Raw genomic sequence first — 21,707 nt, 5'->3', positions numbered from 1 at the left:
CAGAGATAAGGAGGAGTTTCTTTAGCCAGAGGGTAGTGAATCTGTGGAGTTCATCGCACAAAGGAAGTTGGTTGTGAAGGCCAAGTCACTGGGTATATTTTAAAGTGGAGTTGATAGGTTCTTGATTAGTCAGGGCATCGAAGATGACGGGCAGAAACAGGACAGTGGGGTTGAGAAGGATAATAAATCAGCCGAATGGCCTAGATTTGCTCCTATGTCTTATGGTCGCTCTTGCTCACCCATGTTGCAAGTATATAAAGTTTTGTTCCTGCTACTATATTCAGATGCACAGTCGAGAGCATCCTAACATGCTGTATCACCGCATGGTAAGGAAACTGCACTGCGATGGACAGAAAGGCTCTACAGTGGGTGGTCAGAACTGCCCCATGCATCACTGGCACCAACAGCCTTCATAGACATACCTATATACAGAGAAGTGCCAGAAAAAGTCCAGCAATATCATAAAGGATCTCACCCACCCTGCTCATGCACTGTCTGTCTCACTCCCATCAGAGAGGAGGCTATATAGCATCCATGCCAGGACCACCAGACTCGAAAACAGTTACTTTCTCCAAACTGTAAGGCTGATCAACACCTCCACCCACTAACTCACCCCTCCACACTCCCAAACATCACTACTTTATCAGAATTACCTTATGTACGGACACTTCTGTACTGAGCATCACTTTACATATATATATATATATATATATAAAAAATCTATGTGTGTGTTATCTTATGTATCTATATTTATTGTTTTTTCAATATTGTGTTTTTTGTGCTGCATTGGATCCACAGTAACAATTATTTTGTTCTCATGTATACTTGTATTCTGGAAAAGAAATTAAAGAATCTAGAATCTTGAATTTATCTACTTATTTATTAAGATACCGCGCTTTCCTGCCTTTCAAGTCATGCCGCCAAGCAATCCCCTGATTTAATCCTAGCCTAATCACAAGACATTTTGCAACGGCCTACTAACCTCCCAACTGGTATGTCCCTGGACTGTGGGAAGAAACCAGATCACCCGGGGGTGGGGGGGGGGGGTCACGGGGAGAACAGACAAACTCCTTACAAGCAGCTGTAGAAATCACTCATCCGGTCATCATACAGGCTCAACACCTACTCCAGCATTCCCCTGGCTGTGGTTTTTATACAGAGCACTGCATACAAAGAATTTGCCTGCCTACACAACTCAGAGATTTGCCTGTACTTCTTGTTGCCTCAGTAAAGCAGCAAGCATAATCAAAGACCCCACCCACCACGGTCATTCTCTCTTCTCCCCTGTCTCCTCTCCCCTGAGGCAGAAGATACAAAAGCCTGAAAGCATGTACCACCAGGCTCAAGGACAGCTTCTATCGCATTGTTACTACCGAATGGACCTCTTGTATGATTAGATGGCATCTTAGCCTCACAATCTACCTCATTATGCTCTTGCACATTATCATTTACTTACACTTAACTTTTTTGGTAGAAACTTAGAAACATAGAAATCTACAGCATATTACAGGCCCATTGACCCACAATGCTGTGCCAACCATGTAACCTACTCGAGCGGCTGCCTAGAATTTCTCTACCACATAGCCCTCTATTTTTCCAAGCGGTAGCTCTTACACTTTGTTCTGCATTGTTATTGTTTCCAGCTCAGTGCACAGTGCAATGATTTGATCTGTATAATCAGTGTGTGAGACAAGTTCAGTGTAACTTGGTACATGTGTTCAAAGTTAATAGTATGTATATGTTACCATATACTACCTGGGGATTCATTTTGTTCTGCAATCATTTACAGGAAAGTAAAAGATATATAATTGTTATTTATATTTTTTCCTGAATTCTAAGACTAGCAAACAACCAATGTGGAAAAGATGATAAATCGTATAAATAGTAAAAAAAAAGAAAATAAATAATGCTGAGAACATGAGTTGTAGAGTCCTTGAAAGTGAGTCTAAAGGTTGTGGAGTCATGTGACAGTAATAAACCAATACATTATCAAGACTGATCTGGCAAAGTTTGCATTTTGTTGTTTGATTGTTTGTGGTTTTTGTATTGCTATATTTATGCTCTATTCTTGGTTGGTGCAGCTGTAACAAAACCCAATTTCCCTCGGGATCAATAAAGTATATCTATCTATGTATCTTCTTGGACAGGACTCAGAATGGACAACAGCAAATCAAACCCCTCCTCCTTCTAACAAGGAAGCAAAAGAGTAAAATAACAGGAATTCTGCAGATGCTGGAAATTCAAGCAACACACATCAAAGTTGCTGGTGAACGCAGCAGGCCAGGCAGCATCTGTAGGAAGAGGTACAGTCGACGTTTCAGGCCGAGACCCTTTGTCAGGACTAACTGAAGGAAGAGTGAGTAAGGGATTTGAAAGTTGGAGGGGGAGGGGGAGATCCAAAATGATAGGAGAAGACAGGAGGGGGAGGGATGGAGCCAAGAGCTGGACAGGTGATTGGCAAAAGGGGATACGAGGGGATCATGGGACAGGAGGTCTGGGAAGAAAGACAAGGGGGGGGGGGACCCAGAGGATGGGCAAGAGGTATATTCAGAGGGACAGAGGGAGAAAAAAGGAGAGTGAGAGAAAGAATGTGTGCATAAAAATGAGTAACAGATGGGGTACGAGGGGGAGGTGGGGCCTTAGCGGAAGTTAGAGAAGTCGATGTTCATGCCATCAGGTTGGAGACTACCCAGACAGAATATAAAGTGTTGTTCCTCCAACCTGAGTGTGGCTTCATCTTTACAGTAGAGGAGGCCGTGGATGGACATGTCAGAATGGGAATGGGATGTGGAATTAAAATGTGTGGCCACTGGGAGATCCTGCTTTCTCTGGCGGACAGAGCGTAGATGTTCAGCAAAGCGGTCTCCCAGTCTGCGTCGGGTCTCGCCAATATATAAAAGGCCACATCGGGAGCACCGGACGCAGTGTATCACCCCAGTCGACTCACAGGTGAAGTGTTGCCTCACCTGGAAGGACGGTTTGGGGCCCTGAATGGTGGTAAGGGAGGAAGTGTAAGGGCATGTGTAGCACTTGTTCCGCTTACACGGATAAGTGCCAGGAGGGAGATCAGTGGGGAGGGATGGGGGGGAACGAATGGACAAGGGAGTTGTGTAGGGAGCGATCCCTGCGGAATGCAGAGAGAGGGGGGCTGGGAAAGATGTGCTTAGTGGTGGGATCCCGTTGGAGGTGGCGGAAGTTACAGAGAATAATATGTTGGACCCGGAGGCTGGTGGGGTGGTAGGGTCCAACATATTATTCTCCGTAACTTCTGCCACCTCCAACGGGATCCCACCACTAAGCACATCTTTCCCTCCCCCCCCCTGCATTCCGCAGGGATCGCTCCCTACACAACTCCCTTGTCCATTCGTCCCCCCCATCCCTCCCCACTGATCTCCCTCCTGACACTTATCCGTGTAAGTGGAACAAGTGCTACACATGCCCTTACACTTCCTCCCTTACCACCATTCAGGGCCCCAAACAGTCTTTCCAGGTGAGGCAGCACTTCACCTGTGAGTCGACTGGGGTGATATACTGCGTCCGGTGCTCCCGATGTGGCCTTTTATATATTGGCGAGACCCGACGCAGACTGGGAGACCGCTTTGCTGACCATCTACGCTCTGTCTGCCAGAGAAAGCAGGATCTCCCAGTGGCCACACATTTTAATTCCACATCCCATTCCCATTCTGACACGTCCATCCACGGCCTCCTCTACTGTAAAGATGAAGCCACACTCAGGTTGGAGGAACAACACCTTATATTCCGTCTGGGTAGCCTCCAACCTGATGGCATGAACATCAACTTCTCTAACTTCCGCTAAGGCCCCACCTCCCCCTCGTACCCCATCTGTTACTCATTTTTATGCACACATTTTTTCTCTCACTCTCCTTTTTTCTCCCTCTGTCCCTCTGAATATACCTCTTGCCCATCCTCTGGGTCCCCCCTCCCACTTGTCTTTCTTCCCAGACCTCCTGTCCCATAATCCTCTCATATCCCCTTTTGCCTATCACCTATCCAGCTCTTGGCTCTATCCCTCCCCCTCCTGTCTTCTCCTATCATTTTGGATCTCCCCCTCCCCCTCCAACTTTCAAATCCCTTACTCACTCTTCCTTCAGTTAGTCCTGACAAAGGGTCTCGGCCTGAAACGTCGACTGTACCTCTTCCTACAGATGCTGCCTGGCCTGCTGTGTTCACCAGCAACTTTGATGTGTGTTGCTTAGAAGAGTAAAAAAATTTACTCTTACCCATCTTGCACCATTGTTACAGAGACTAGTACCTGCCTTTTTTTATTTTTAATCTTTAGGCCACAGCATTTGCACCAGATGCAAACTTAGTGTATAACTGGGTATAATGGAGATAACAGGTAATGGTGTGAAAAAGCCCAAAACTAGTGCCCAACAGTCTCTGAAAATCATTAATAAATCCAACCTGGAATTCAGCAGAAACATTTCCCCGGGGAACGGTGAAGCATTGGACTCACTATCACAAGGAATGGTTTAAATGGGAGAATGGCCACCACCCAGCATGTGCTCCCTTCTCACTCCTGCCACCAGATTGAAGGTACGGGAGCCTCAGGGCTTACAGCTCCAGGTTCAGGAACAGTTATTACCCCCGACCTATAAGGCTCTTGAACCAAAGTGGATAACTTCACTCAACTTCTCTTGCCCCATCACTGAAACATTCCCATGATCTAGGGACTCAATTTCAAGGATTCCTCATCTCATGTTCTTGATATTTGTTGCTTTTTAATTTATTATTATTATTTCCTTTTGTACTTGCACATTTTGTTGTCTTCTGCATACTGCAAGCCCAGTTGGTGTGCTCTTTCAATGATTTTGCTAGTTATTATTTTATTAGGGATTTACTGAGTATGCTCCCAAAAAATGAATCTCCAGGTCATATATGGTGACATATATGTCCTTGATAATAAATTTAGTTTGAACTTCGGTTCATTTATGATAAAAGTCAGATAAACGTGCAAGGGGTGTGAAAAAGCGATGGTTCAAGATCTACGTTGAAAGTCTTCTAGATTACCTATATGATCCAGATGCTGCCTTGTCCCCATCGATCAGTAGAAATTTCTGCATCTGTCTTCCGACGATCGTTTTAGCTGTGCGTGTGGTAAACTCATTTCCATTGATAGTAAAGACTCGAAGATTCTGCAGAAGCAACAAAATACCAATTTTTAATAGAAGGCTTAAATGCAATTCAGTGGTACATTATGAGAAGAGATTCCATTTTCTTCCTGTGGTATTTCACTTGCACGATAGGGATCAACTTTATTGGCCATATACACTCAGTGGTCATTTACTGGGTACACCTGCTCATTAATACAAATATCTAATCAGCCAATCATGTGGCAGCAACTCAATGCAGAAATGCACGCAGACATTGTCAACAGGTGCAGTTGTTGTTTAGACTAAACATTGGAATAGGGAAGAAATGTGATCTAAGTGACTTCGGCCATGGAATGGTGGATGATGCCAGATGGGGTGGTCTGAGTAACGTGGAAACTGCTGATCTCCTGGGTTTTTCCACACATAACAGTCTCTGTAGTTTATGGAGAATAGTGTGGGAAAAAAATTTAAAAATCCAGTGAGCAGCAGTCCTGTGGGAGAAAATGCTTGTTAATGAGAGAGGTCAGAGAATGGCCAGACTGATTAAGCTGATAGGAAGGTGACAGTAACTCAAATAACTACATGCTACAACAGTGGTGTGCTGAAGAGCATCTCTGAACGTATGGCACCTCAAACCTTGAAGTGGGCAGGCCAAGGCAGAAAACCATGAACATACAGCCAGTGACCACTTTATTAGGTGTAGGAGGTAGCTAATAAAATGGGCACCGAGTATACATTTACATGTATTAGGAAAGTACAGTGGTGTGTTGGTCAGGGTGTGACATGCAACAAAAACAACACTGAACAATTATAAAGAAAAAAGAATTCTATTAAAAAAATTAGAGGTTATAGTACAGATATGGAATAAAATGTGCATAAATACCAGCATTTTAAAATGTAGTTTAAAATGTTTATGGTGCAGTTTTGGGGGTAGTAGATAGAGGGGGGTGTGATGGGCTAACTAGAATAGTTGATCAAATTAACTGCCTGGAAAAAGCACTTAAGAGTACATGATTTTTTTGTTTTGTTTTAATAGCCCTATAGTATTTTCCAGAAGAGAGTTTTTAGAAAAGGCAGTTTGCAGGGTAGGTGCCCGCAATGATTTTACTGCCTGCCTCTTTGTCCTGGGCACAAACAAGTTGTGCAGAAAGGACAAATAGAATACAAAGAGTAGACTATATTCTAGGAAAGAAACATTAACTGTCCATTTCCCCCTATAGATGCTGCCTGACTTGGCCACACATTTCAATTCAACTTTCCAATTTAGGCAAGTCAGTTCATGGCCTCCTCTACCACCACACTCAGCTCCAAGGAGCAACACCTCACATTCCGTCTGGGTAGCCTCCAACCTGATGGCACAACCATTGACTTCTTGAACTTCTGATGATTCCCCCCACTTTTGATTTGCTCCTGCGGCATCTTGTGTATTGTTCCTAAACTGAGGTGATTTCTCCTGGGTTCCTTATTCAAGTTCTTAATCACTATTTAATGGTGAGAAGCTCCACATGGTGTTCAGGCTCATAAACTAAGCCTCTAGACTAGCAATTATTAATAAGGGCTGCTTACAAGCAGGAAATAAAATTTATTTTGGAACTGGAGACTTAGTTTCCTCAGTGATATGTTTAGCATAGAACTGATCTTTTATCATCCCTCGTAAATACCAAGTGAAACTTTGTCCAGCAGAAGAACAGGGCTCATTTCCAGTCAGTTCCAGGAGGCAACAACACGCCCAGCTTCTTCTACATCAAAGATTAGAGTTGAAAGCTTGCTGTTTTGGGAGGACCTCACTCATGGTGCAATGCTGATGAATTACCTGTCCGCAGAACCTCTCAGAGCTTGTTCCCAGTGAAATTAAATGGTCATTACAGAATAATGAAGGATGTGAATTGGTAATGAAGGCAATTAGCACAGCTTTGCAAATGTGCTATTTACTTTAAGAACTTTTCCACACCGACCATTAAACCAAAAGTCTCAAGGGCAAATTAATGCAGCTGACCTACTTTGCAATGCCTTATCAGAACTGACATAGTGCACCATCAGAAATCGACTCGCAGAGTTGGTCAAAAGCTCACCTGCAGATAATGATGAATGCAGCTCACTTCCATGAAGGGAAATTAATTTATTACAACACAACAGTGTCTTTAAGTGAAGCAGTTCCACTCTGTTTGATGCTTATTTGTTTCTTTACCTCCAGTTCGCCTGTGCTATTTTGTTGAGTGTCACCCATATTTTGTGGGGGGTAATTTAGCAGAATGCCTGCTCCATAACCACATCCCATTCAAACTAGCACCAAATGTTTAACAACCCACATAATTACAGACAAGCTGCTCCAAGTGGCATTAAGACTTTTACCTTGACACCACACAGCAGAGTAACATACAGAACCACAAGCCACCATTTAAAGTGGCCAGCTGGTAACGTCCTGAGACTCTAGAGATTCTGCAGATGCTGGAAATTGATGAGAAAATTGCATCACTTTGGCACAAACACAAGAGGTTCTGGAAATGCTGGAGACCTTCAGAATCAGAGTATCTCTGACATACACTCAGTCGGCTCTTACTAGGTACACCTGCTCATTCATGTAAATAAGTAATCAGCCATTCACGTGGCAGCACTCAATTCATAAAAAACATGTAGACATGGTCAAGAGGTTCAGATGTTGTTCAGGCCAGATATCAGAATGGGGAAGAGATATGGTCTAAGTGACTTTGACCTTGGAGTGGTGCCAGACAGGGTGGTTTGAGTATCTCAGAAGCTGCTCATCACACATAACAGTCTCTAGAGTTTACAGAGAATGGTGCGAAAAGAAAAAAACATCCAGTGAGCGAAAATGCTTTGTCAACAGCAGAGGCCAGAGGAGAATAACCAGACTGGTTCACGCTGACCGGTAACTCAGATAACTACACATTACAACAGTAGTGTGCAGAAGAGTATCTCTGAATACATAACACGTTGAATCGAGAAGTGGATGGGTTTCAACAGCAGAAGTGGCTACTGAGTGTATGTCATGAAGTTTTTTGTTTTGTGGCATAAGTACAATGTATTAGATAAAATATATTATAAATTACAACCACATATAGTGCAAAAAGAGAGCAAAAATAATGAGGTAGTTTCCATGGATTCATGGACCATTCAGAAATCTGACAGTGGAGGGGAAGAACCTGTTCCTAAAAGGTTCTGCGTCTGTCTTCAGGCTTTTGTACCTCCTTCTTGATGGCAGTAACAAAAAGTGGGCATGCCCTGGTTGGAGGACGTTCTTCATGACGGATGCCGCCTTTATGAGGCATCACCTCCTGAAGATGTCCTCAATATTGGGAAGACCAGTGCCCATTATGGATCTTGAGCAACCCACACAAAATGCTGGAGAAACTCAGCAGGTCAGACCAACATCTATGGAGAGAAATGAAAAGACGGCATTTTGGACTGAGTCCTGATGGAAGTTCTCAGCTGAAACGTTGACTTTTTATTTCTCTCCACAGATGCTGCCTGACCTGCTGAGTCCCTACAGCATTATGTGTGGGTTGTTAACAGAAACATGATTATTTCTGAGATGTTGGAAATCAAAAACAACACATACAAAATACTGGAGGAACTCAACAGGTCAGGCAGCATCTATGGAAATGGATAAACAGTTGACATTTCGGACCAAGACCATTCTTGGTCCTGAAGGAGGGTCTCGGCCTGAAATGTTGACTATTCTTTCATTTCATACTCAATCTAACCCTCACTCCTACATAGCCTTACATTTTTCTACCATACAAATACATATTTGTCTTTCAGCTAATTATTGTTGGAGAGACAATTTTTAATATTAGCCCCAGAGGAAATTTGAATAACTAGGTTATACCAGATCTGGTATATTTAGTGCTACAAACCAAGGTTGAGTTGTTCTCCTTTCACGCTTCTTTGCCAATGAAACCATATATTATACACACTTTGCAATAAAGTATTTGATTCAAAAATTAATACCTCTACAGTGATCATGCTATTGGCATGGTGTGGGATACCAGTTGCTTTCTTGACTGTTTAAGTTTGGATCTTAGCCCAGACTTTGGAAGAAGGGGATTGTTTTCCGGTAATGAAGTTATGAGATAGAGCATTATGGTGGGAATCTCCCAGAAAGATTTCAAACAGGGAGAGCTCACTGGGTAATGGATTAGTTCCCCTCACCCATTCGTCACCGGTTGGACTTTTTCTCCAGAGTCACAAAAGAATTTATAGAAAGACTCGAGCAAATTCCTACAGGTGTACCATGGAGAGCATTCTAACTGGTTGCATCACTGTCTGGTATGGACGAGCCACTGCACACGATCAGAATGATCTGCAAACTCAGCCAGCTTCATCACAGATACTAGCCTCCCCACCTTTGAGGGCATTTTCAAAAGGCAAAACTTCAAAACTCCATTCTTAAAGACCCCCACCACCCAAAATATGCTCTCTTCTCATTATTAAAAGGAAGAGACACAGGAGACGGAAGACACACACTCAACATTTAAGGAACAGCTTCTTCTCCACCACCATCAGATTACTGAATGGACAATGGACCAATGAACACTACCTCACTATTTTCACTCTTTTTGCACCAGTTATCATTTTCTGTAATACATATTTCTTATTGTGATGTCTAGTAGTTTTTTATGTATTGCACTGTACAGCTATCACAAAATAATTCACAACCCATGTCAATGATAATGAATTGACTCTGATTCAGATAGGTACCCAGTCATCAACAAAACTCCCTGTGGTCATCACACTATCAATAACTTTAAAATATCAACCTTTTTTAATAGAATAATAATCCTTTTGTTTTTACATTACTCTTTCAGGGGTCACTAGTAACATCAGCATTTACTGTCCATATCCAGTTGCCCCCTGAACCAAGGAGGCATTGAAGAGTTGGCCACAATGGAGGGTCTGGAGTCTGTGTAAGGATGACAGTTTCCCCCTTCCCCACCAAAAAGGATATTCGTGTGTCACTGATAATAAAACGGTAGTTTTACCATCACCAGTTTTGACATCTACGATTTCACTCGAAATGTTAATGGGCCTAGGAACTTGTGCCCGAAGTGCAGCAGAGTAGCTTGAAGTGCTGCTGTCTAACATGTTCCAGTAATCTGGTTCAGTCTTGACCTCTGAATTTCAAGAGTAAAGGTCATGACCTCTACCCTTGCCCTGTTTTAGTTTCTCCACATCCCATCAATCACCCGTCGAAAGCAAAATCATCTCCCACCACCGCACCACGAGCAATTTACAGTGCTCGATTAACCTACCTACCTGAGTGTCTTTAGAACTTTGGGAGAGCAGCTGTAGGAAACTCATGTGATCACAGGGAGAACGTGCAGACTCCACACAGACAGCACCAGAGATCAGGAATGAAGCCAGGTCTCTGCAGCTGTGAGGCAGTGGTTCTACTCGGTGCTCTGCTCTGCCTTCCTTTAAGCACAAATATCTTGAGAAAACCTCTTAAACTGTACAGTATCTATGAGCATAAGTCAGTCCATCTGTGTGGAGGAACAGAGGGATCTGGAGCTTCATGTCCATAGATCCAAAGTTTCAGCACAAGTTCAAAGGGTAGTCAAGAAAACAAATGGTGTGTTGGCCTTCGTTACGTGGGGAATTGAGTTCAAGAGCCATGAGTTCTACAAAAATCTAGTTGGACCACACTGTGCTTAGTTTTGGTTGCCTCATTATAGGAAGGACGTGGAAGCTCTACATAAGTTGCAGAGGAGATTTAACAGTATGTTGCCTGGATTAGGGAGCATATTTTCTTATAGAAACACATACAATTATGAAAGGGCTAGATAAAATAGAGGCAGGGAAGTTGTTTCCACTTGTAGGTGAGACTAGAACTAGATGACATAGCCTCAAGATTCAGGGAAGTAGAATTAGGATGGAGATGAGAAGGAACTGCTTTTCCCAGAGAGTGGTGAATCTGTGGAATTCTCTGCCCAATGAAGCAGTGGAGGCTACCCTAGTAAATATATTTAAGACAAGGTTGGATAGATTTTTGCAAAGTAGGGGAATTAAGGGTTATGGGGAAAAGGAAGGTAGGTGGTGATGAGTCCCTGGTCAGATCAGCCATGATATTATTGAATGGTGGAGCAGGCTCGATGGGCCAGATGGCCGACTCCTGCTCCTATATCATATGTTCTTATATTTTATGGAAAAAAGGTTGAGTGAGATTGGGATGTCTCTCAGGAGCAAAGTGGATGTGAGGCAATTTGATAGAGGTGTATAAGATGACAAGAAGAACAGATAAGGTGGATAACCAGTGCCTTTTTCTCAAAGCAACAATAGCTAATAAGAGAGGACATAATTTTCAGATGATTGGAGAAAAGTATGAGGGAGAGAGAATGTCAGAGGTAGATTGTTATTTAAGCAGAGACTGGTAAGGGCATGGAACACTGCCAGGACTGATGGTAAAGGCAGATACATTAGAGACATTTAAGGGACTCCTAGATCGGTACATGGATGAATGAAAAATGGAGGGCTATGTAGGAGGGAAGGGTTAGATTGATCTTGGAGTAGGTTAAAAGGTTGTATGTTCTAAATCAGTGGCTTCCAAAATTCCAAATAAAATTATGTTTTCATTTAATTACTGTAAAAACAATTTTAGAGCGTATATTTGGAGTCCAACTATTCACTACTTTGTTGCTTTTTCACCTTTCAATGAGACGGATGGGCTTGGCGCAGTGATATCAGCTTCTCAACATCAGGCTGAATGTCACTCAGAAGGAGTCTTAGATCCCACGTTCAGTAATTTGCAATCTGTTTGTTGCTTTGAAAGAAGTCGGGCGACTGCACTGAAACTGCGCTCCACTAAATATGACGTTGAAAAAGCAATAAAGAACATCTTGGCCTTTTTCCACACTGCAGAATAGCATTCAGAGATTTCTTTATGCAACCAAAAGTATTGATATGATTTTTTTGAACTTCATCTTCAGCTCAAAGTCATTTTGTAGCAAGATCAGTTCTTCCTCCATCCTTCCTGTTAGTTCCTCTTTACAAGTGTTAAGAATGGATTTATTACCCAATATGGAATTTGGATTGAGAGAAGATCCTGAAATCTCTCCGACATGTCCTTATGCAGCTTATCCAGGTGGGCACAGTATACTCCAAGATCATCATATGGTATTCTTTCTTTCTCTTCCAACTCAGAGGGGCTCAGAAATTGGAAATGGTTGTGACGGCAAATGTTGCACGTAAATAGGGTTAACTTGCCAAATATGGAGACAGCTGACTTGACTTTGATAAATTTCACGTCATTTCCTTGCTATCGAAGAGTGACAATTAAATTTTCTGAGTAATTCTGACAAATAAGCAATGTCATGTCTAATATTCTTGAGTTTATGAATGAAACATTCAAGTCCTCAAAGAATTTTATCATTTTCAATAAGAGCATAAAAGAGTCTCAGGTAGTTTCATTTTAAGAACCACCTGACTTTTGTCTACAAACGCAAGTCTTCAAATTCTTCATCATTCTCAATATAATGCTCTTGAAATAGTCAGGATGTGGGAGCATGGGACTTAATTTTATTTACTGCTGTGACAACGGTATTTAATGATCTGTGCAGCTGATCACTGAGGCTTTTGCAACCAGATGTTTTTTATTTATACAGAAATACAGCGCAGAATGGGCCCTTCTGGCCCACGGAGCCGTGTCATATGCATGTTGTCTGTGAATGGTAAATATGCCAGACTTTATTTTTTTCCAAAAAGCTAATAACCCCACGGGAGCATCCTGTCATTGACAGAGCCCCATCTGTTGCACAAGCAAGAACGTGGGTGAGCGAAGTGTCTTTCTCTTCAAGAAATTGCTCAACTTAAAATATTGACTCCCCCTTTATATCCGTTTCTAGTTCCCATGCGAATAACAACTCTTGAACTATGCTTTTATCTTCTATGAAGTGAACAGAAGCAAGAAGCAGAGACTTGTTGCCTGCCAAAGTTGATTCACTCAACTGCAGAGCAAATTCTGTTGTCCCAAGTCTGCTGCTCAATGAGTCTTCCACACTTTCAGACATTTCATCTATTCATCTTTGAACAGAGCTGCCGCTGACCAGAATGGCTTTGTTTGGTCTGGAGACTTAATGCAAAACCATACTCAGAACCTCCCTTACTGCTGGCAGAATCAGTTCTTCTCCAATTGGATGGGGCTTTCCAGATTTAGCAATGAGTAGTGAAACGTTGTATGAAGTGCACAAACCATCACTGACTGTTGAAAAATGCTGGCAAACATGCTTTGAGGTGTTTTCAGTTTCTGAAAGTTTCCATGAAGTAACTGAAAATAAGTCAAGTTCTTGTTTGCTTTATTGGAGTGTCTTCAAATTCTCAAGGCTAACCTATGAGGATCATTCGATGCCTCTGCCCTCTACTTGCTGGAGCTTAGGAGAATGAGGGAGGATCCCGTCAAAACCTACTGAATATTTAAAGACCTAGATAGATTGGATGTGGAGAGGATGTTTCCAATGGTGGGAGAATCTAGGACAAGAGGGCACAGCCTCAGTAAACAAGGACGTCATTTTAGAACAGAGATGAGGAAGAACTTCTTTGGCCAGAGTGTGGTGAATCTGTTGAACTCCTTACCACAGGCAACCACAGAGGCCAAGTCATGGGGCATATTTAAAGCAGAGGTTGACAGGGTTCTTGATTAGTAAGGGTGGCCAAAGTTACGGGGAGAAGACAAGAGAATGAGTTTGAACAGATATGATCAAATGGTGCAGCATAAACTCAAGAGGTTCTGCAGATGCTATAAATCGAGTAACAGACACAAAATGCTGGAGGAACTCAGCAGGTCAGGTAGCATCTATGGAAAGGAATAAGGTTGGCATTTTGGGCTGAGACTCTTCATGGTGGAGCAGACGTAACTTGCCATATGCTGTTCCTATGTCTTACAGTGATAGACTACATTATATACAACCTTACTTCGTCAATATTTAAAACAAATTAATTATGAATAAAGAACAAACCAGCCTAGTTTAACAATGAACACAACATGAGAAATATGATTACTTGGGGTGATCCAGAATATAACCTGTTTTTTTTTTTAGCAGAGATTATGCCAACATAAAGTTTTTGGATTGTCACATTTTTAATCGGCTACTTAAATTCATTTGACTAACTAAAGAATAAAGCAAGTTTTTTTTATTTGACTGGCTGAAAAATGGTTGCAGGTTATTCAAACCAGCTAACACCTGACCAATTCTGTGTTGTCTGGAATACTTGTGACAACGTGAGTAGGACTGAGTTCCTTAACTCAGTATTCCACTCAGCAACATGAAATTTGAGAGCAGAGGCAGGCTTGGGAATCACTGCCACAAACCAGAAGATAAAAGTTTAGGAAGAGATAGGATGAGGAGAGGGAATGTTGAGTAAAGGATCCCCAGTTTGAACCGTGGGTGAAAAGAAAGCTTTTAATTTTTTTTGAAAGAAAATTGGTGAATGAAGATAAAAATCAGAAAGCTGCAGTTGCTGGAAGCCTGACATAAAAACAAAAATTGCTGGAAATACTCAGTAGCTCAGGGAGCGTCCACGAAGAAGGAAACAAAGTTAAATGTTGAAATCTCCTGAAGGAACTGGGAAAGAGAAAAAAATTAAGTTGCAGAAAACGTGGGAGGAAGAGGAGAAAGTATGTATTATAGGGTGAGACTAGGATTGCCATTGTGAAACTGTTGATGAAGTCATCTGGATGAAAAGTTAATGAGGGAAGTTATGGAGAGAACATGAACAGAGAAACATCAGAGTTACTCTTTATAATCTCATCCTTTCTCCTTCTCTATGAGATGTGTTAACCTTATCTTTGCATAATTCTGATGAAAGGTCAGAAACGTTAGCTCTGTTACTCTGCACTAGAGGTTCCAACCTTTTTTATGCCCTGGACCAATACCATTAAGCAAGGAGTTTGTGGACCCGAGACTGGGAAACCCCTGGTCTACACTGATGATCTGTTAAGAATTTCCAGCATTTTCTGTTTTTATTAAGGAGAATGAAGAAAAAAATTGGTCAGATCCCATCAGGAGAACTGGAGTTTTTGGTATTGAATCCCAGGAAGGATTTGGAAAGGAGATGCAGTGAACAAACCAAAACTGCACAAGAAATTGAAGAAGGGACAGTGAGCTAAAACCAGACTTACCCTTTCCTGATTCAGTCAGTTGAGGAGTTCTCTTTTTGCATATATCTTTATGCAATTCATATGTAAGTATAGTGCCTATAAAAAGCATTCACCTGCCTTGGAAGTTTTCATGTTTTATTGTTATACAACATTGAATCACAGTGGATTTAATTTGGATTTTTGAGACCAATCAACAGAAAAAGACTCTTTCAGATCAAAGTGAAAACAGACCTCTACAAAGTGATCTAATTACAAATATAAAAAGACAAAATAATTGATTGCATAAGTATTCACCCCCTTCAAGTCAGTATTATGTAGATGCACCTTTGGCAGCAATTACAGCCTTGAGTCTGTGTGGGTAGGTCTCTATCAGCTTTACACATCTGGACACTGTAATTTTTCCCCATTCCTCTTCTAAAAAACTGCTCAAGCTCTGTCAGATTGCATGGGAATCATGAGTGAACAGCCCTTTTCAAGTCCAGCCATAAATTCTCAATTGGATTGAGGTCTGGACTCTGACTTGGCCACACCAGGACATTAACTTTGCTGTTTTTAAGCCATTCCTGTGTAACTTTGGCTTTATGCTTGGGGTTATTGTCTTGCTGGAAAACAAATCTTCTCCCAAGTCTCAGTTCTCTTGCAGACTGCATCAGGTTTTCCTCCAGGGTTTCCCTGTATTTTGCTGCAGTCATTTTACCCTCTACTTTCACAAGCCTTCCACGGCCTGCTGCAGTGAAGCATCCCCACAGCATGATGCAGCCACCACCATGCTTGACGGTAGGGATGGTGTGTCTTTGATGATGTGCTGTGTTTGGTTTACACTAAATATAGCATTTAGCCTGATGGCCAAAAAGCTCAATTTTGGTTTCAGACCATAGAACCTTCCGACAAACTGAAGAGGATAAACAACTATGTTCCATCATAGGTAAACCAAAAATTGCGGTAATAGGATAAGGTTGTAAATCCATACACAAAACTGTTGAAATAATATCAAAAATGTCTTTCCAATATTTTCCAACAGGTATATGGAGGAATCTAAGGTGGGGACTTATATGGGAGGCAGGGTTTGAGGGTTGGCACAACATTGTGGGCCGAAGGGCCTGTACTGTGCTGTACTATTCTATGTTCTATGTTAATATTTTTCCAAAAGAAGGCAAGACCAGAACATATGAGTCAAAGAAGCTACCTCATAATGACACCTATCACAAACAGGACTTATATGAGAGTAAAAAAGAGCTAATTTATCTTTAGATATGTGGGCCCTATGCAGCACCTTAAACTGTATCAACATATGTTTAGCACATATAGAGGAAAAGTTAACTAATTGAAAAATTTTCTCCCATTTCTCCATAGGTAAGAAAAGTTGAAGTTCCCTTTCCCATTCATTCTTAATTTTATCATGGGCTGTATTTTCATAATCATATCATAAATAGTTGCTATCAAACCCTTCTGATAAGGGTTTAAAACTAAATTTTTTTTCCGTGATATCAATGGATATGAAGTCGGAAAAGTAGGTAGCGTAGTATTTTAAAAGTTTCTAATTTGTAAGTATCTAAAAAAAAAAAAATGGGATCTGGGCAAATTATATTTATTGGACAACTGTTCAAAAGACATGAAACAGTCACCCAAGAATAAGTCACGAAAACATATTATACCCTTCCTTTTCCACACAAAAACGGCTTGATCCATAACAGAGGGTTGAAAAAAGAAATGAGGTTTAATAGGGCTTGATACAATAAATTTGTTCAAACCAAAAAATTCACGAAATTGAAACCATATTCGTAATGTATATTTAATTATTGGATTAACCATTTGTTTATTCAATTTAGAGAGAACAAAGGGAAGTGAAGTCCCTAAAATAGAAACTAATGAAAACCTTGGTATAAATTTACATTCAAGGTTTACCCATTGTGGACTTGGAATTATATCCAAATCCTGTGTCCAAAATATTAAATATCAGATTATTAATTGCCCAGTAATAAAATCTTAAATTCGGCAATGCCAAACCACCATCCTTTTTAGACTTCTGTAAGTATTTTTTTTTACTTTGCCTAGGATTTTTATTCTGCCATATGTATGAAGACATTTTAGAGTCAACAGTATCAAAAAAGGATTTAGTAATAAAAATTGGTACTGCTTGAAATAGATATAAAAATTTAGGTAGAATAATCATCTTAATAGTATTGATTCGACCAATCAGTAATAAAGACAATGGAGACCATTTGGTAAGCAATTGTTTAACCTGATTAATTAAAGGTAAAAAATTGACCTTAAATAAATTCTTATGTTTCTTAGTAATTTTAACACCCAGATAAGTAAAATAGTCAGATATTACTGCTGGAATGGATTTCTCAGGGTTAGAGGTTTATAGTAACAGATCATTTGCATATAATGATAACTTGTGTATCCCATTCCCATGGGTAATGCCAAATATATTAGATGAGTCACGAATAACAATAGCTAAGGGCTCCAAGGCAATATTGAATAATAATAGGCTAAGAGGACAGCCCTGCCTAGTGCCACGAAACAACTGAAAAAAAGATCTTTGATTATTGGTAAATTCCAAAGCCGAAGGGATATGATATATCAATTTTATTGAATTGGAAAGAGATTAATCCTCCTACTACAGTTCAATGGTTTTCCCAAACTATATCTTGTTCAAATTTAGGAAAAAATCAGAAGTGTCACTTTTGATCCTTCGGTTAGATTTGAAGAGACTTGGAAGCCATTTATTCAACACTTTCATATGATGTAGATTGACATTTTCCGAATCCTTTTTATTAACCTAAAGTATATGGACAGAGGAGTGGAGGTAATGACATTAATGACTGTATCTGATGTAATATAATAGCTCAGCTTTGTTTAGTTTAGTTCAGTTTAGTTTAGTGTTTTTTTTCTAATTTGTGTTTTTTTTTCCTCGATACTTTTTCATTTTTCTTTTTATCATGTTTAATTATATTAAGAGTTTGGGAGGCTTATTATACCTGTGTTGTCTGTATTTGCATATGTTAGTTACCAATAATGTAATCCCAATCTTTTTGTACTAGCATTGTTGTTATGTTTATGAATTTGAAAATTAATAAAAAGATTGAAAAAGAAAGAAAGACCATAGAACCTTCTTCCAGCTGACTTCAGAGTCCCCACTTGCCTCTGGCAAACTCTAGCTGACATTTCAGTGAGTTTTTTTTTTCCAACAGTGTCTTTCTCTTTGCCACTCTCCCATAAAGCTGCAACTGGTGAAGCACCTGGGCAACAGTTGTTGTACGTGCAAGACTTCCCCATCTCAGCCTCTGAAGCTCTTGGAGGCCTCCCTCAATAGACCCTTCTTGCACGGTCACAGTTTTTGAGGACGGCCTGCTCTAGGCAGGTTTACAGCTGTGCCATATTCTTTCCATTTCTTGATGCTTGACTTAACTGCAGTCCAAGGGATAGACAGTGACTTGGAAATTTTCTTGTATCCATCTCCTGACTTGTGCTTTTCAATCACCTTTTCATGGAGTTGCTTGGAGTGTTCTTTTGTCTTTATGGCATCATTTTTGCCAGGACATTGACTTGCCAGCAGTTGGACCTTCCAGCTACAGGTGTATTTTTTTTACTACAATCTATTGAGTCACCTTGACTGTACACAGGTGATCTCCAGTTAACTAATTATGTGACTTCTAAAACCAATTGGTTGCACCAGGGATGATTTGGTGCATCGTATTAAAGGGGTGAATACTTGTGCAATCAATTATTTAGTGTTTTGTATTTGCAGTTAAATTAGATCACTCTGTAGAGATCTGTGCAACACACACAAAATGCTGGAGGAACTCAGCAGGCCAGGCAGCATCTATGGAGAAGAATAAACAGTCCAGGTTTTGGGTTGAAACCCTTTGGCAGCACTATTTCCATAGATGCTGCCTGGCCTGCTGGGTTCCTTCAGCATTTTGAGTGTGTTGCTCTGATTTCCAGCATCTGCAGATTTTCACTTTTGTAGATTTTTTTCAGATTTGTAGAGATCTGTTTTCACTTTGACATGAGTCTTTTTCATTTGATCAATGTTTTAAAAAAAGTCAAATTGTGATTCAGTGTTATAAAACAATAAAACATGAAAACTTCCAAATGGGGGTGTGAATACTTTTTATAGGCACTGTATGTGTTTTTTATGGAGAAGGAAAACTCTGATTTTAAACCTCTGCTGCCTTGTAGTCATACCAACCCATGGGAAAGGCTTCGGGAGTAAACCCCAAGGAAGAAATCCGGAGCCGGGGCACCTAAGGCAGTTTGATGTTGTTTACAACTTCACTCTTGCAACCTCTGCAACGACACTAGTGCTAACCTGTATTGGCACTTGCCCTTCCCTTGGACTACATCAGTGACGTGGAGAGGGGAAACCCACTGCATAGGCAACAGCCGGTTCTTCAAATCTTCCTGCCCAGGCTTGTGCCCTGGAGAGGACACAGTCCACCAGACTGTGCAGTCCCCTGGGATCGACGGCTGCCGACTAGATGCTTTTTATGTATTGCTCTGTACTACTGCCACAAATCAACACCTTGCATAACATATGCCAGTGATTTTATACATCATTCTGATATATTTGAAAGTATACGGGGTTTATCACATTAGAGACAAAGAGTTTCCCTGAAGTAAGAAGGTTAATATAAACCATTGCCTTTCCCGTAAAAAGTGTGAAAGCCTCAAATGCAAGATTGACAATTTTAAATGTTGGCTCGGGAAATTGAGAAACATGTCAATGATGTATTTTGAGTAGGATGAACTGCATTTTCTTGTTCCTTTATTCTAAAGGTTTTCTCAATGCAAGTTACACTGGGGTGTACTTGGGTCCAACTTGCTATGGCTTGCTGCTGGAAGGGGCTAGAGACACATTAGCCTCACGAAGACAGCATCCTCTTACATATTCTCAACTTCCCTCAAGGTGAAAACCCACATTCTCTTCAGATTCACTCTATCGGCTTCTGAGACCGAACATAGGACAGTATAAGCCCTTCATCCCACAATGTTGCGATGATCTTTTAACCTACTGTAAGATTAACCCTTCCCTGCCAAATTCCTCCATTTTTGTTTTATCCATGTGCCTTTCCAAGTCTCTCTTAAATGTCCCCAGTTTAGCTGCCTCTACAACCACCCCTGGCAGGACATTCCACACACTCAGTACTCTCTGGTGAGTGCCTCTCACATCCCCCCTCCCCATAATTTCCTCCAATCAGCTTAAAATTATGACCTTCTTATTGAAAAAGTCTCTGGTTGTCCACTCGATCTTTGCCTCTAATCATTTTGTACACCTCTATCAGGTCACCTTTCATCTCCTTTCCTCACAATACATGCTCTCCAAACCCCAGGCAGCATCCTGGTAAATCTCCCCTGCACCCTCTCTAAAGCTTCCACATCCTTCCTACAATGAGGCGAGGAGAACTGAGTGCAAAACTTCAAGTGTGAGAATAGTCAAAACCCAGTGCATAGTTTGCGGTGGACACCAGATGTGAAAATTAAACAAGTTCAAAGCAGTTTTGGAAATTGTAAAATCAGATAATTTACAGCCTGTATGCCTGGAAGGCAGGGTGGTGGGGTGGGGTAGCTAATATTTTCACCAACATACCTCTATGACAAGTGAGACTGCAGTCATAGCCAAAAATTTTGGGCTTGTCACAGGGCCAAGTAAGTTCTGAGAAAAGAGTTGAGGACATTTCTGCCTCTCTCTTTGATCTAATTCCAAGACTAAAATATAGCTTGGACATCAGAAGAATTCTTACAAAATTTAAATGCATTAAGAATATTGGACTTAATTGAATGATGTAACACATGAAGTCACGGGATTATTTCAAGGAGGCTCCTGATGATAATTGCTGGAAGGCTGCAATGTATTGGCAGGTAATAAAGAATGAAATATGAGAGAACAAAACTGTTTAGAAACAATTTTCATTTTGTTTCCAGTAATGAATCAGAGCTGCTACCTTTAAGAATTCTATTGAACACATCGAGTCTGTTCTAATGCTTTGAAAAAGCAGTGCAATTGGAACATCTAGATGAGCATTTAAATCATCCAAGCATTGAAGTATATGGACCAAATGATAGAAGGGGGGATGAATGGAAGACAAGTGCTCATTGGGTGACATGGATGGACCAAATAGCCTGTTTCCCCCCTGTGTGAAATTATTTCCCCGTTCCTTCCCCCGGCAATATAAAATGCACTAAATACAGTCTAAAAAAATCTAATAAGTTTCATGTATCTACCTGATCCCTTATGACTAATGATGAGTGTGCGATCTGCATCATCTAGCTATGTTTAAATAATTCTACTGTTAGTAGGATTTAAAACCAACTTTGGATTTCCCCAGAACAGGGTATGCAGAGAAAGTGGATGGAAACATATGAAAAACTCTAAGATTTTTGGAGAATTAGGGTTTTCGATCCATCGAGTCTGCTCTGCCATTCTATCATGGCGGACCTACATTCAGTAGTAAGTGATATTGTGAAGTCCAAAA

At 40.9% G+C, this 21,707-nt stretch overlaps 2 protein-coding genes across 2 annotated transcripts in view; one reads left to right on the top strand and one right to left on the bottom strand.

Moving 5' to 3' along the window:
* Positions 1–21,707, top strand: part of LOC140203157 (sodium/mannose cotransporter SLC5A10-like) — a 192,052-nt gene that overhangs the window by 104,568 nt on the left and 65,777 nt on the right. The window lies entirely within an intron of this gene.
* The window catches only part of LOC140203261 (protein FAM83G-like), a 48,497-nt gene that overhangs the window by 5,305 nt on the left and 21,485 nt on the right, over positions 1–21,707 (bottom strand). Inside the window, exon 3 of the mRNA XM_072269275.1 lies at positions 5,032–5,156. Coding sequence (XP_072125376.1) covers positions 5,032–5,156 — 125 coding nt within the window. The remainder of the gene's footprint in view (positions 1–5,031; positions 5,157–21,707) is intronic.

This window comes from Mobula birostris, chromosome 9 (assembly GCF_030028105.1).
Source record: "Mobula birostris isolate sMobBir1 chromosome 9, sMobBir1.hap1, whole genome shotgun sequence".
In the NCBI taxonomy this organism is placed as follows: domain Eukaryota; kingdom Metazoa; phylum Chordata; class Chondrichthyes; order Myliobatiformes; family Myliobatidae; genus Mobula; species Mobula birostris.
The sequence above is the reverse complement of the archived record's forward strand: the minus strand, read 5'-3'. Positions and strand labels throughout refer to the sequence as shown.